Source organism: Neopelma chrysocephalum, unplaced genomic scaffold (genome assembly GCF_003984885.1).
Source record: "Neopelma chrysocephalum unplaced genomic scaffold, ASM398488v2 Primary Assembly neopelma1_69, whole genome shotgun sequence".
In the NCBI taxonomy this organism is placed as follows: Eukaryota; Metazoa; Chordata; class Aves; order Passeriformes; family Pipridae; genus Neopelma; species Neopelma chrysocephalum.
This window is the reverse complement of record NW_020897729.1, coordinates 8,211,509-8,227,124: the sequence shown is the minus strand read 5'-3', so window position 1 is coordinate 8,227,124 and position 15,616 is coordinate 8,211,509. Positions and strand designations below refer to the sequence as shown.

The window sequence follows — 15,616 nt, the reverse complement described above, 5'->3', positions numbered from 1 at the left end:
GAGGAAACCAAGGAAAATCTGGATCATGCTAAGCTTTTCTTTTCACCACAAAAATGGTAACTTAAACCTGTTGCATCAAATTATTTATAATTCCCAACACTGAGGCTTTTTTTTCCTCTTCTTCTTCAGCATTACAGAGCAATCCCAGCAATATCACAGGAGGAGGAATGCCACTACCAAGTTTTCCAAACACATCAAATGCATCTGTCACATAGAAAAAAATTATATAAAGTCTGTCCAAATATGGGCAAATTAGGTTTTAATTCCTCTGCTATTTCATGTTTGGCCCAGCACACAGTTCATCGCCCTGTCAGGGTTGCTGGAGACCCCTTTGGGGGATTTCTGTGCTGTGGAAGGATGGGGGGCTCGGTGGTCTTGGGTTTGATGGGGGAGATCCTGGATGGGATATGGCACAGGCGCCTCCAGGCTGGCTGAAGCTTCCTGGCTGGATGGGACCAGGGCCCCATCTCACATTAATCCAGCTCTGTTTGGAGCCGTCTGCTATTTCAGGTCATCATTTCACTCCTCCTGACTCCCACTGCTGCGGGGGCATTAGCATGGGGACAAAAGCTGCTCAAGCACCTATTCTAAAACCCATTCAAACTCAGACCCACTAAAAATCACACCCAAAATGATACTGTTGCAATCAGTTAAATTTTATTCAGGAATGCTGGGGCTGAAACCCAGAATTTTCATCTTCCACTTGTGCATTGTTGCCATGGGTGGTGGGAGCAGATAGTCCAGTCTTAAAAATGCTCCAGAAGCACAAAAGTATTTGAATGCAAATGTCAAACAAGTCGCCCTTTCCAAGCCAAATCCCTGCCACGAGAGTTTCTTTACACACACAGCAGCTTCTGTTAAAGTCATAATTTTCAAATAATTACTTAAACTATTGTGAAATCAGGGAATCGCTATTTCAGCCTAAAGCACATGTTTTATTCAGCTTTGCTCACATCAGTGGGAGGAAACAGGCTTTGAGGACAGAAGCTGAGATGCTGCCTTTTGGCAACAATGCCAGCCATCAAACTGGGGGCATGATTTGAGAAAATCGACTTTTGAAAGGAAATAGCAGGGCCACGTACTGGTAAGGATTGAGCTGCTTTGGCAAGGATGGAAGTGGTGATATGCCAATAGAGGGAAGAGTTTGTGGGAAGAGATGAGCAGACTGTGCCTCCAAGAGCAGGGAAACCCCGAGCCTAAATCAACTGAGGGACACTGATGTGTTGACATGAGGAGAGTTGAGATAGGAAAGGGTACAGCAGAAAACTAAAATATGTGCAGGCACTAAAAGGCAATCAGAGCCTGGTTAGCAAATTGTGTACACAGCCAGTGCCCGAGGCAAAGGCAACTATTATGGCACTGACCTGCTGAGAAGTCACATGAGGATGATGAGGGCCAGTTATAAGTGCCAAAGATGGATGAGACTCAAAAAAGATTTGGAAGATGCTGGGAAGAAGGAAATTACAGGGGTTTTCACAAGGCTTAACAAAGATTCCAGCAGAATGCAAGGTTTTGGGGTGATGTGGAGGACAGCAGCAGTAGTTATGAAGGAGGAGAACTGTGATGAAGAAAGAGAAGTCAGCAGGTAGGTGAAAATGCATTCTGAGACCACAGGTCTTCAAACAAATAAGCAAAAAGGCCTCTTCACATAGCCTGAACTGGGGCAAAATGGTAAGATACTGTTGTCTGTACAAAAGAAAAGGTGTATTTCAAAAGGCATGGCAAGGCACTGCAGCACATCACTGCTCTCCCCGGGCATCAGCACCTTCTTGCTCTGCCAAGAGGGTTTGGTAGGATTGTTTCTGGTTTTAGCATTAAAGAAGGACAGAAAAATTATTTCCTCTCCTCCTTGTTGACTGCTCACTTCAGTGCCTACACACATAGATATTCCATATAGCTAGATGCCAAGACTAGCAAGAAAAATCACCTTTTCAACGTTCACATGCAAATTTCAGCTTATTTAGAGGTTATTACTAGATGACTACTTAAAATTTGGCTTTACAGAATGTTTTCTGTAAATGCAGTAATGCTGAAGCTTTCCCATCCCCAAACTTCCCTTTTCCCCTCCAGGAGAGTTTTACTTTTTTTTTTACACAAAATCAACATCATCGCCATGGTTTTGAAATACCTGCTGCTGTAAGCAACAGAAATACCGTGACCACAAATCTCTTAGAAAACATTAATAATCAGATTTATTTTTTAATAAAATACCCACATAGCCAATAGCTACACTTTTGGAAAGCCCGTTTGCCACATGAGGCCATTTCAAGGAGATAGGAGGGCACTGAAGGTTCCTCTTGGAAATCCTGAACAGCTCCACACCAGGTCTCCAACACAGCACATCAAGAGCCAGCTCAGTGCGTGTTGCCAATACACTTCATCAAGTTAAGACTAAGAACAACAGTTTGGGAAACCCACTATACACAAGAGCCCCCTTACACCATAGGCTTCACCTGATGAAATGTTATGCTTTTTGTGGGCTCTTTTACGTCTTTCCACACTAAATGTGAGGTCTGGACTTTAAAAGGAAGGGCTACTTAACATTTGTATTTTTTTCCAAATTAATGAATACTGTATGTGCCAAAGTTAGCACGATTGCATAAAATCAGGCTGGATTATGACAACCTCTGTCCTCACTCCTGCATGTGCCACCTACCATTCAGCCAGGAAACATGAGGGCTGTCACGACAATTAAACTCCATATTAATACTCTCTGGGGTAGAAATACCCTATTAGCCAATTACTGCTTTCTTTTTTTTCCACTTCCAAGTAAGTATAATCTTGTGCCATTCTGACAAACATATCCCAGTCCACAGGCTTCTAGCAAGCAAGATTTGGGCTTTTTGTTTCATTTTTAAAGTTTCGTGATGTCTTTATTAGACCAAATGCCCAGCTTGCAATGATATGGTTAAACCACGTGGTGGTTTAAATGCCAAACCTCAGCTCTGTATCCTCTGAAGTGCATGTGTTCATCTGGGTTAATAAGCATTTTGCCGTACACCAACTCCCGCCTTCATTTGCTTCTGTTTAATGATGACCATCTCCTCCTGCCCACATATATCCTCATCTCTCCACTGCTTGTTGAGCCATCAAGACACACCTTTGTTTCATTTAGTATGCAATTTTCACCTCTGACCCAAGAAACTAGTCTTAGGCTTCCTGAACTTTATTGCCTGTTAATAGACTGCTGGCTCTCTTTTCAGCAGTCATAGAAATGGTGGAGAGACGTTTAATTGAAAAGAGGGACAAAGCTAGAGCCTGAAAGGCAAAGTCAGTAGGGCTTAAACAAAAAAAAAAAAATCCAGCAATAATATGTTTGAGGAGGTTTGGATATTCTTTACAAGTTCGTGCCTCTTTACACAAATAAGAAAGACATCATTGATTTAATTATCTTCCCAGGGAACAATGGTGTAATACGCTGAATGGTGCTAAATGATTGATCTGGTAATTCATCTTCTGCTAACAGCTATCTATGCATTTTGTTTCTCTCCAGTCCTCAGACCGATGACATTAGCAGCAATGTCACGGAACAGCGCTGGGCTTTCATAAAACACCCACAGATGCTCTTTCCTGCCAGTGTTTAGGGACACATGGTTATAATTTTGTCTGTATTTCTTTGTCGTAGATTACTTTTAACTACATCTGTTCAATTAAAATAAAAAAGAAAGACACAGCTAGAGCCCATCAGCTTTATATCAGAAGTAGCCTTTTAATGAAATAGGGAGATTTAATTTTGTAAGTGTTCTGATGAGCGCAAGATACCCTTCTGTTTTTCAGAAGTTCTGTTTGGTGAATAGTTAGGAAAGGACATTATTACAGCATAAGGATATTATTGTACATGGAAAGGCATTATTAAAAGTGATTTATTGTTCCGTGTTAGGAAACTTATAGGAAAAGTCTGATAATATATTAAACTTGTTTATTATGGACTTCATATAATTTTTGAATAATGCCACTTTTTCTTTTGACAAGAGCAATAAACTCTGCTGGTATAGACATACGTTGATTATCCCAAGTCAACTGTGTTGCTTAAAGAAACATGTCCAAACAATCAGCTCCTGACAGCTGCATCTCTTGTTATTTACAATAGCCATCACAGTAATAACTCACCATTTCTATATTAATAAGGCAGTGAAATTTATTATGATGGTATTGAAAAGTTATTAAGTACTGCATCCCAAGTGACAAAGTACCACAGCACTGTCACTATCCAAAAGCAGTTGCCCATCCATCACAAAGCTTTCCAGATGGTCCTGCATCTTTATCGCTCCCAGGTTGGTGACATCACCTGTTCACCCACTCAAAATTGATGATGAAAGCAAACAGATCTATCTTACTTACATTTACCAAATCAATTTAATTTTACAGGCCGTGGCTTAGTGACATATTGACTGTTTTCCTTAATGGCATCTACTGTACTTAATGCAAAGAACTCATCTTTGAATCCTGGCTTGCATAATGTGGCATTTCATAATAAATTTTTTATAACATTTTTATTTAATGGGAAGAATTATGATTGTTTGTCAGTTCTATTAGATGCAATTATTATTCTCTTCAGTTTAATATTTTTTATTTTTCTTTCTGCTGTTTTCTTTCTTAATGGCTAAATTCAATTTACCGGGTTTGGTTTTTAAAGTGACATTTGGCACATCTCAATTTCTTTTCTTCATATTTTAATAATCTCACAAATCTACTCCGGTGTCAGCTTTTATCTCTGTTAATTTAATGCAATTACCTGCTTCGACAGAGTGTTACTGAGCTCAAATAAAATCTACCTTGGTGGTGTTTAAATAAATAACAACCACTTTGTTTTGGAGAGAAATACAAATTCCTGAAACATCCCCTCAGTTCTGCACTGAAGAAGATAAAACTTCCTTCTCTCCTTCCTACTTCTAACTCCACTTGGCCCTTATGGTTTCACTCTGCTTCCCCTGGGAGTTAATGCTCCTCCTGATTAAATTTAAAACCTCAGTGGCTTTGGGAACACATACACAGACCTACAGAGAGGTTTCTGTGGCTTTAGACCCATGCTATGAAACGTGCAATTTCCTGCCCTCAAGGTCAAGGACACGGTGGAGCATCCACTGAGGGTGGAGAGACAGTCAATTCCACACAAACCATTCCAGGTTTAATTGAGACAAAAGTTTTTGTGAGGTTTTACAGCTGTGCCACACCAACACCTGCTCAATCTCTTGCTTTGGACAAAAGCCTCTTCCTGAAGCTGTTGCCACATAGACTTTGGGTTGGCTCAGCCCCATGAGCAGGAGCCTCAGTGCTAGAGATGTCTCAGGACAGAGGGCTGGCAACCACTACAGCCTTTCAGTTACCTTTTTGAATATTTTCTGAGAATAGTTCACCCAGGCAGCTGAAGAGGGAGCTCTGCAGATCTTGTTCGTGCTCCCCTTCCAGTGAGCAGCATGTTTGCCCGAGCAAACCTCTGGTTTTTTGTCCAAAAAAACCAGAGCATCAAATCCCACCAACCTCATGATGCAAGAGTCTGCTTAATCACGTTAATCAAAGAATTAGGAGAACTGAAGAGTGGAAGTAAGGAATAGCAGAGGAAAGAGAACAGTGGGCTAATGCTGCATGATCCCCCCGTCCTAACCCTTTCCATCCACATGGAACAACCCAAAGGACCAACAGCTTTCCTTTGCCGTCAATATATTTAATTCACACTGAACGACAAGTCTACCTGCTCATACCTTGCTATTCAAGGACCTGATGTTTGCTCATTTGCAATGATAAAGTGTCTGTTCTCCGAGCAGGGAGAAAGCTGGTGATAACAGGCAGGGGCTGGTTGGGGTGCAGAGCTGACATGGACTCTTGGACCGAAGCTCTGCTCACAAAGCATCTGTCTGCCCTTCTACAGTCCTCCCATTGCTGCTGCAGCAGCACCTGACTCAGTCACAGCCTCACCACAAGACCCAGATGCAAACAACAGAAGAATTCAGGCTGGTAACACTCACAGCACCGTAAGCAATGTCCTTTTTGTACACAGCTTTGGAGGGGGTGTCTGGAGCACCCTCGTGGCACACTCACCCCAGGCAAGATATACGGTATGAACTCCATCCTATGTGCACTGAACACTGTGTCCCTCACTGAGAGCTTAACACAGCAGCTAAGCACGTGCTTAACTCAAACACCTGGGTAATCCTGTTGATGATAAGCCCGTGCCTAAGTGCTTTATTGGATCTCAGCCAGAGCGCTCTATGCCTTGCAAAGCTGAGCTCCAAATGGGATAAAACATCACCTATTTGCTGAAGACGAGGTAAGGATGCGACCCCCACCTGCAGCTGCCAGAAGGGGATGATCTGTTGATCTGGGGGAGAACACACTCTCTGCAGAACTGGGTTGGTCTTGTATTGATCAAAAAGCAGCCCCACCTCCCACTATAAAACAAATAATTCCTTTTTAATTCCAAATAACAGAATAGTCCGTATCCTTATTCCTGCTTTAGCTTCAATAATAATTTTGTAAAAATCCCTGGAGTCTCTATACTACTGAAATTCATATGCAAGGAGAAAACATAGGCAGGGAATCTGTATTATACTTCCCTGCTTTCCAACCACTTGATCAAGTGTGGAGATGTTTTGCACACTAATACTGTTCAAAACAACTCAAGAAAAAGCCAAGATTTGGTCTGAAAAGTCAGGGCAGTGTGAAAGTGTCAGACAACAGCAGAAAATAAAGGGTTTTTTATTTAACACTGGGACACACTCCACATCCCAAAGAAAAATATTCAGAAGTGATGAAGTCTTTGTTCCTTTTATTTTTCCTTTTTGAAAAAGACATTATCTACTGTTCTCTTCTTGAGTGATTTCACTGACTACAAGGGAGTCATTTCCCTCAGCACTGTCATTGTTTAATAAGAACAGCCTAACTCTTTTAAGGTGTGTGGATCCCACGTGAAGTTATTTAGATGATACTTTTTGCCGCGTTTATATTTTAAAAAATAAATTAAAAAAATATGCTGCTTTCAACATTCTGACATCTGTTTTTCCAAAGGAGGACCCAAAAATCGGGGCTATCACCTATACATAAAGAATCAGCTGATAACTCCCATTGATTAGAATTTTTCGGATGCTAAGAAAACCAAGCTATTGGTTTAGGCACTACAACTCAGATTTGGGAGCACATAAATTAGATTTCATCCGTAAAAGCCTTTACATTTTGTAACTTATTATTTAATTTTCAGAGAGGGATGGTACACCTCTCAGACCCCAGAATCTCAAATAAACCTAAATTTAATTTTTAGAGCTGCCAAAAGAAAGACAAAGAGTGCAGAATTAAAGCTTCAAATTGCAACTATTCCAGTCCCCACAAACTAGTGGAAAGCCTGTACTCCAGAACAATTTTTAGGAAGCTGTGCCGTTTTCTCCAAGGACTCACATCAAAAATGTTAGAGGAGACATAAATAAATAGCCAAATGGCCTCCTAATTTCCATTTAGAAGTCATAGCATCAGCTCAAGCATACTCTACCAAATATGAGTTGTTTTTCAGCCTCACTGGCATGACAGGAAAATATACTCTGCTCTATAAACAGATTATATGCTGCTTTATAAAGCTCTAAAATATTTTTTACTTCTGTGACAGGTTTGATTTATAAGAGTTTATTGCTCCCGGTTTTGCCCTCCTAGTAAAGAAATAAAAGTTTGGCATAAAAAGAGCTGGGAAGAATTTGTTCTTATGAATGAGAGACTTTGAGTTTGCAATAGCAGTGAGAGACCTGAATTTGGATGCTCGATGTCCTCCGGAAGGTGCCTGAGCTTTGGTGACCCAGTCAAGGGATTGCTTTGAAATACTCTCCCGGTTGTTTTCCATAGCGGGGCATGAACCACGATGAAATCAACTAAATTTGTGTTCCCTTGCTTTTGTTAAAAAAAGAAAAAATTACTGCCATCCCTTAAAAGCTTGTTTTCTTTGTTGATTAGGCAGCAGTCAATTTTCCCTTTTCAAACAACCACCGAGCAACAGCCTCCCGACCCCCTCAGATGTTCAGGCTGCCGGCAAATACTAAAACCTCCATGACAAACTGCAAAAAAGCTCGACCTTTCCCCCTGTCCGGTGACCCCCTGTTCGATTTGTACTTTAGTTAACCAATACCTGATTAGATAATGCGCAGCTCCAGGCCCGCAAAATGAGATAAAATTCAAATTTATGGCTTTTCATTTAAACTGATCTACAGCACTCTAATCATGACCGAAGCACAACTATATCACAACAAATTCTCTTTGTCCCAGAGTGTGTTTTATGGCTGAACTGTATAAATGGACACAATAGACATTGTTTTCTTGGACTTGCTCTGGCAAAACTCTGCATCGATGCCATAGGGAGCCTTGCTACAGGAGAATGTAGGAACAGGATCCATGAAATTCCTCAGCCTTCTGCAGCAAATTTTGCTTTATCATCAACTGCCTGGCTGCAAAATTTAACAGCACCAGTCCTCCAGCTTCCACTTCTCTCTTGACCACTACAGGCTAATCCCAGTATCAACTCAGATGGATATCAGTCAGAAAAACTGAAGTCAGAAGTATCCCACAGCTGGAAATATGCAAAACTATGACAACCTTTTGCAAGGGAATAAAAATGTCCTTTCCAAAAATGCAGTTACCGTCCAAATATGTGTGTGGCTGTAAACTCTTCCCTCCAATGTGCAAGTAGGATTTTGGTTTAAAATTTTCTAGTGTAAGACTCTACGCTACCCAGAAATTCTAAACAACTGCAAAAAAAAAAAAGCAAATATTTCATAGTAAAATCAATAATATAGTCAGCATCAGGAAAGGGCTGAGAAAGATGCTCAGCTTTTCTTGCAAAGCTATATTACAATGTTTATGTTAATATTTTCTCAAAAAGAGTCTTCCTTCATCATCTCTGAAAACCAAACACCATTGTACATTCAGCGTTTCACCTTAAACTCAGATAAAATGGAAAGATTGATTTTTCCAATAACTTAATCATCCTCTCTGCAGCCACAGGGGAGCCTACTCGGGAGAATTAAATAAGTACACAAGCATTAGCAATGTTGCAACCCCACTATGTATTTCTTGGAGCACCTCACATACAAGATGAAGAAAGGAGTAAGCCAGGACACAGCAAAACACTTTCTTTGGCCTGTGGGACCAGTGTAAGCAGGTTGGGACACCTCACTTTTTGAAGATGGTTCCAGATACAGCTGACCTCTGCAGCACCATGAACTACTCTAGGAATTACATGTAATCAAACATAAGAGAATACTGTGACAGAATCTACATCAGTGCAATTCACTCATCAAGTAACTATCATTGTGGAAAGAAAGATTTTAAAACCTCTTGTACCACGAAGTCACTTAAACCCACAATCAGTGCCATACAGACATTTTGGTTGCATCCTTCCTCTACTGAAGATCAACAATGAAATTCACCTTGATATCAGCAACAGGAGAATGAATTCTCGTTTGTCAACTGACTTACTGGCACTTGGCTGGACAAATGCCCTGTCTTTTAAGAGTGCCCTTTTAAGCAGAAAACAAGACCCCCAGAAAAGCTTAAATTTCCAAGACCATACTTAAACCTCAATCAATGACACCTTTCCCCTCACCATCCCACACTGCCTTTAGTACTGCTTCAGTCCACACACCAGTAACAGCTTCTTTCCCCCTTTTATATTCCAAGACACAAGCCCAAGAAAGTAGTGGATTTCAGAGGAGTGTGATAATGAGCATCTGGGCAGGAATGGGCACCAGGAAAGTCTTCTCCAGCACTACCAGCTCCCTCTCATCCATCCTTTAGCCCTAACCACCATGTGCCATTTTACTCACTGTGTAAACTCTGGTAACCAACATTTCTTTGTCTCCCTTCAGCTACAATAAAGGTATTTAAACCCACTTGTTGGAAAAATATTCTGTTTCAAGCTCCCCTGGGCACCACAGAATGCTGAGTGAGTGACAAAATTGCAGAGGGACCTGACTGTTGATTTTGTGTGATTTTGCTCCAAAAGCTTTTCAATAGCTTCCCCCAGCTGTCCCAAATATATAACACTATTCAAATGGCTCGAGTCCTGCAGCTTGAAAGGGATTCAGTCTGCCAGCTGGGCTTCCAGCACTATCAAGATATTAATTTCTTGTCTGGATAACTTAGGCTCCAATATCCTAAATATTTCAAGCAGGAAAATGAGTAATATCGTAGCATATTATCCACATCTGAGTATGTGAAAATCAAGATGGGTTTCCCTCAGTTTTAGTGGGGTTATCCTGCACTACAACACTTGAGGGTCTGGTCTAAAATACCCTAATTTTGAAATATGTTAAACCTGCAGGTACAGTCATATCTCAACAGTTTTGCTTCAGCTTCTATTATCAATATCTGAACTTAATTGTGGTGTGGTTAAAGGTCAGATTTTATGGTTTCCTGGTGCCTTTTCAGATAATAAAGATTTCTCACTAGCAATTATATTGCATCAGAATCTGTTAACTCGATAGACTGCTGCCAAGTCTATAATTTCTCCTGACACTATTCTGTCATATGGTCACAGGTCTCACAAGAGTTTAAACAACTGGATGGAAAGTTGGGAATGAACTCACCGAGTGTTTATAGACAGTTAAGAGCAAATCAAACCTCCATTTCCGCCATATCTGCAAGGCTCTGCTCCACAGCAGAACTCCATTTTTCCTGGGAAAATGAACTCCCATGTCTCCAGAGGTCAGCCGTGCCCCTGGAGAGCCATGCAAACTCTGCACTGCTCCCCTTATCAGAAACCAAAGGAAACGCACAGATGGAAAACTGAGATTAAGCTCTGTTCCTACAGCACATTGTTAAATCTATGAATAAAACCACGCAAGAACATTTGTTACCTCATAACACAACAGCAACATACACCACATGATGTTTAAGTCCCTGACCTGACCATGGACCAGCAGCTCAACCAGATCCACAGTGATATCACAGTGAGGAAAACACGTTGTTCCCAAAGGCAGGGAAAGCAGAAGCCAACTCCAGTACTCGCCAAAAGAGTCCCTGACCTCCCCCAGGAAAAACATTTCCCAGAGTGTCTGCAGAAGTAACACGAACCACATCATCCTCCAGTGTGCTGGGTCTGACACCAGCATCCAAACATACTTCACCAAGTGAATGGCAAAATTCCCATTTAGCTTAATGGAAGCAGGATCAACCCTCCAGCTTTTGAGGTCCCCAAGTAGCACAAGGTTCTTCAATTTAGCCACACAACACTGCATTTTAGAGCTATTCTAATCATCATTGACAGAAAGTGAAAATGATACCCTGAAAGCAGCACCCAGTTTGTTTTCAAACCTAAAGTGCAATGACTTTTGCAAATCCCTCACCCATAAACATATTGCAGGACTATTCAAGAATAGACTAAATATGGTACAGAAATGTTCCAACAACGCATCACTTGCCAACATCCAACCAGACAGATTTCGTGCATGAAGAGCAATATTAATTTCTTTTTTCCTCTTTCAGTTGACACTTGTCTCCACACAGAAAGCCCCAAAAGGCCACAAAGCAGTTGGTAAACACAAATATGCTCTGGCTGCTGCAGGATCAGACTCAAATTCTGCAAATAATAATGTCTATAGACACACAAGAACTCAACAGAACAAAAGAGAGTTCAGCATCTTACCTCCCAACCGTAACTGGGATCTTTGAGGTGTGGTCGCTGCTCTCCTACAAAAGGGCCAAATTTTTCCCCTGCTTCAATCTTCCTTTTGGTCCATATCCCTAATCCTGCTCCAGGAATGTTGGATTCTCGGAGCTCAAACTCTGAAGGAATGGGAATGTCATCGGGAATGTATATTGGAGCCTTGTAAGGAGAGCTCTCCTTTGGCGTGAAAGCTTCGCTGGAGGTTGCTGGAGAAGACGGCTCTTGGATGCTGATGGATGTTGGACACTGAACATTTGCAGCCTCTCCATCAGCTTCTGGCGCTTCCTCCAAGGGAAGTTCGGGAAAGCTCTCGTACAAACATTCATCACCTGGAAAAGAAAGCCAAACAGTAGGATTTGAAATATCCTGACAGATTTTGCATATGAAACCATTTCAGCCTGCGCACACAAAACGGAGAGGACGGTTTGGTAGGCGGGCGGCACCTTCATCAATCATGAATCCTGCAGCAGAGCCTCACCCTGGAAGGACATGAGCCTTTTCTCTAGTGTAGGCCTGGGGGTACACAGGGTTTCTCAATATTCCTGACATCAAAAGTGGTTTGCATCACCGAGCCCAAGCGAGGGAATTACATACAGATGTATAGGCAGGCACACCCATTGTCCAGCCCGGTCCGGATACGGCGCTTTGCGTCGCACACGCTTTGAAATCACAATTGAAAGCCAGCATTGCATGTTACAACTGAAATCTAAGAGAAGTGAAAAGCAGGAAAGCTTTACTGGTCTTTCAGAGAGACAGATTGAACCTAAAGTAGCCAAAATTAAGTTTGATGGCCTCCAATTAGTCTTTGGAGGAAAGGATCCAGCCTACCACACAACTCCTGGCAAGAGCTTCAGCTGATGTAAATCAGTGTCTTACCATTGACCTCCAAGAAATGCAATGGTCTAAAATAAGCTCAGGATCCAAGCAGCACCTTATAGAGAACATGAACCTTCTCCTCTTACAGTTGCAAAAAAAAAAAAAAACAAACCTGGGGCAGATCCAAAACACATTAAAAAAACCTTCATCTCTGGGGCTTAGCCAGCAAACAAAAACTAAAAAAGAAAAACCCACTGGTTTTGACAGCACAAAATGTAAGACTGATTGTAAATTCCTTTTAGTAAAAAAACTGAGTTACTTCAGCAAAGGCTTTAGCTGTACCAGCAATACAGTGCTCAGTCCAATAACACACGCAAAAGGAGCAAAAAGACCAACTAACCAAGAAAACTTCTTAATTATTTACATTCATTTAACTTTATTAATGTTATTGGGTTTTCATACACACCAGAACTCATTCCACTTAATTCAAACCTAAATAGGAGGTGAGAATACTTTTCTCCAAGGACTGAAACTGAGAGATCGGGTATTTAAGACCTGAGCATGAGGAGATTTGCATAATATGGTTGGCCCAGAAATTAAAGCGTTACGCTGGGCTTGGCACTCAGAACGACTATGTTTCAGTGAAGAAACAGGAAACTTTAAAATGTTCTTTCAATTTCTTGCTCATTTAAGAAACTATCCATGGTAGATTAGCACCGTATGCCTTTTCCACTGGAAACTGGTCATAGCCCATTGTCTCTCACATCTTTGTTACATATTATCTCACGGTTTTATATCTGTACTTTCATGCTTCTGGTACTGCCTAAGACAAACACTGGGACATAACAAATCATTGGAATAGATTGCTCCCATCACAGGACTGGCAAACTGGATTCTTCATCTGTGAGCAATTTATTCACAGCCATGAACTGTTTTTCTTTCTTTTATGTGGCACTGGCTATGACCTCATACATGTCACAAGAAAGTTCAGCTACCCGTTCCCTCGGCCTCTGGTTTGGCAGACTCTGCCTGCACTTTAACGATTGAACCCAATATTGATTAGTTTGTCACTTTTCTAATACCTGGCACTCTGAGAAGTAGAAAATCATGACTGACTCCACTATTTAGCTGAGAAGGACACACAGAGGGATTTTCCATTGCTTATGGTGCAGAAATCTTGCCATATCCTGCCATCATGTCGTAGTGCAGTGGTGCAGAGTTTGGCAAAGATGCTCAAGGGCTCGTCAAAGCACCAGTGCAGAGAGCTTACTCTGTGCCTACCACTTATGAACCCATTCCCATACTTTCCTGTCCACAGCAACACTCATCCTGGACTTCAAGGAAGAGGAAAAACGACATGGAAAGGATAGAGACACAGCTCCACCTGGATGCCACCACTCACTTCGCTCTGCTCTGAGACAACCACACTCGGAGCCATCTCTTACACCAGGGCACTGCTGCTGCCCCCAAACACAGCTCTGCTCCAGCGTGGTGGGACGGGTGGTAGAGGTTCATCCACACCTCCTGAGCACCCCCAAAACTCCCATGACCCCCAGTGCTCCCTGACTTCACGTGCTGGCAGCAATGTTGTGTCCAGCCAGGGCAGGCTCGCTCCCGTTCCGATGTCTTCCCCCAACTGTTTAGATTGCAGCCCTGCCTAAAAGACTTCAGCTGTTTTTGAAACAGGGATAAAAAAAAAAACTCCAACCCATGTATACACATGGGGTGCAGGAAGAGAAATCGCTCAAGGAAAGTGATCTGGATGATGATAAGCACATGGCTCACTGGAAGGGGGGTCTGGGGGATAAAATCTTCAGGCATCTAAATCCCACTGATTTTCCATGACAGCTGGGTGCCTGACACTCAAACTCCTTAAAAAGCCTATCTCACACAGTCACTGTGGTTTTCCCTGTCCCACCGAGCAGTGTCCCAAAAAACCAAGGTTCTCCTTGTGTCCCACAATCCACTCTCCTCCACCCAATAATAGAGAACATCAGCCAAACAAATTAAGTCACAGCAAGCAATGACCTGCTCTGTGCCTTTCCCAAAGGCACCTTCCTCAGCCCCACTTGCCAGCAGCGCCTGCCCATGAGCCAGCACAAGCCAAGCCTTAAACATTTAGCAAGCACAGCTTTACAGATGTTTCTTCTCCCTCGGGGACAGTCCAGTTTAATTTCTCTTTCTCAGACTCAAAGGCCTCGGTTATACTTATCTCAGTCATTCTGGCTACGCTCGTTTTTAGCCATATAGGGTCAAACCTGCAGCTGATAAATTGGCCTCTGGAAGCCTGGCAGGGAGACAAGTCCGTTTGCTGGGTCTATTGTGCCTCCTTTGATTTCCAGCAGCCACACCCGATGTCGTCGTTAAACACTGGCTTTCAGCTTGAAAGCTCTGGAAAATATAATAGGCCTATATGCCCCAAAGCTCTAACAGTGTGGGTAGAATAGATTACTGAAATAGGCTTTTGCCTGAAATAGCAATATATTCTAGAAAAAAATATATATTTTTAAACCTCAAAATAAACACAGAGTTGAATTATGACTGACCAAGAGATGGGAAGACCACTAAGAAGTATTTGTGAAATTAATGATATAAGGAGCTATATTAAAATCAATGTACATGAACCAAGGATCTGGGCCCAATTTTCAAAGGGTGTGTGACTTTTTCCCTTAAAATTTACACCCACATGGATCAGAGGGACTTCCAGCAAAACCATAGGATATTGACTGATAGAAAACCTTTGTAAGGTTAGGATTAAACCCAGGGACTTTGCTGATAAGCATCATTTTCACAGTGAACTGCAAATCATTCACATAGATAGCTCTGCAGTTTTGAAATTCAAGATGGCTTCTTTAAATTCCAATAATTATCCCCACTAGAAACGGGATGAAATAAGAAGTGAGGCCCCTGATAAGGGAAGAGATGAGATTAGGTAGTGTGGAAGCTTAGCTGTTAGTCTCCATAAAGTTCTTCGCCGCTATTTTACAATAAAAACATGAGCAAGCTTCAAAGGAAACCCAGGAGGAAAGGTTAATTGCTACTAAAAGACCAGGGTGGACACCTGGGTTTGCACTTTTGACACAACCTTGCATGCCAGCAGGAAAGAGTCCATGTGTCCATGTGCTGAGGAGGTGCCTGATGAGGATGGGAGAGCAAAGTGCC

General features: G+C 41.9%; 1 protein-coding gene across 6 annotated transcripts in view; it reads right to left on the bottom strand.

Moving 5' to 3' along the window:
* MECOM (MDS1 and EVI1 complex locus) overlaps positions 1-15,616 on the bottom strand; it is a 333,473-nt gene that overhangs the window by 173,305 nt on the left and 144,552 nt on the right. For all 6 annotated transcript variants that reach the window (XM_027685628.1, XM_027685630.1, XM_027685629.1 and 3 more), the window contains exon 2: positions 11,618-11,967. In XM_027685628.1, coding sequence (XP_027541429.1) covers positions 11,618-11,967 — 350 coding nt within the window. The remainder of the gene's footprint in view (positions 1-11,617; positions 11,968-15,616) is intronic.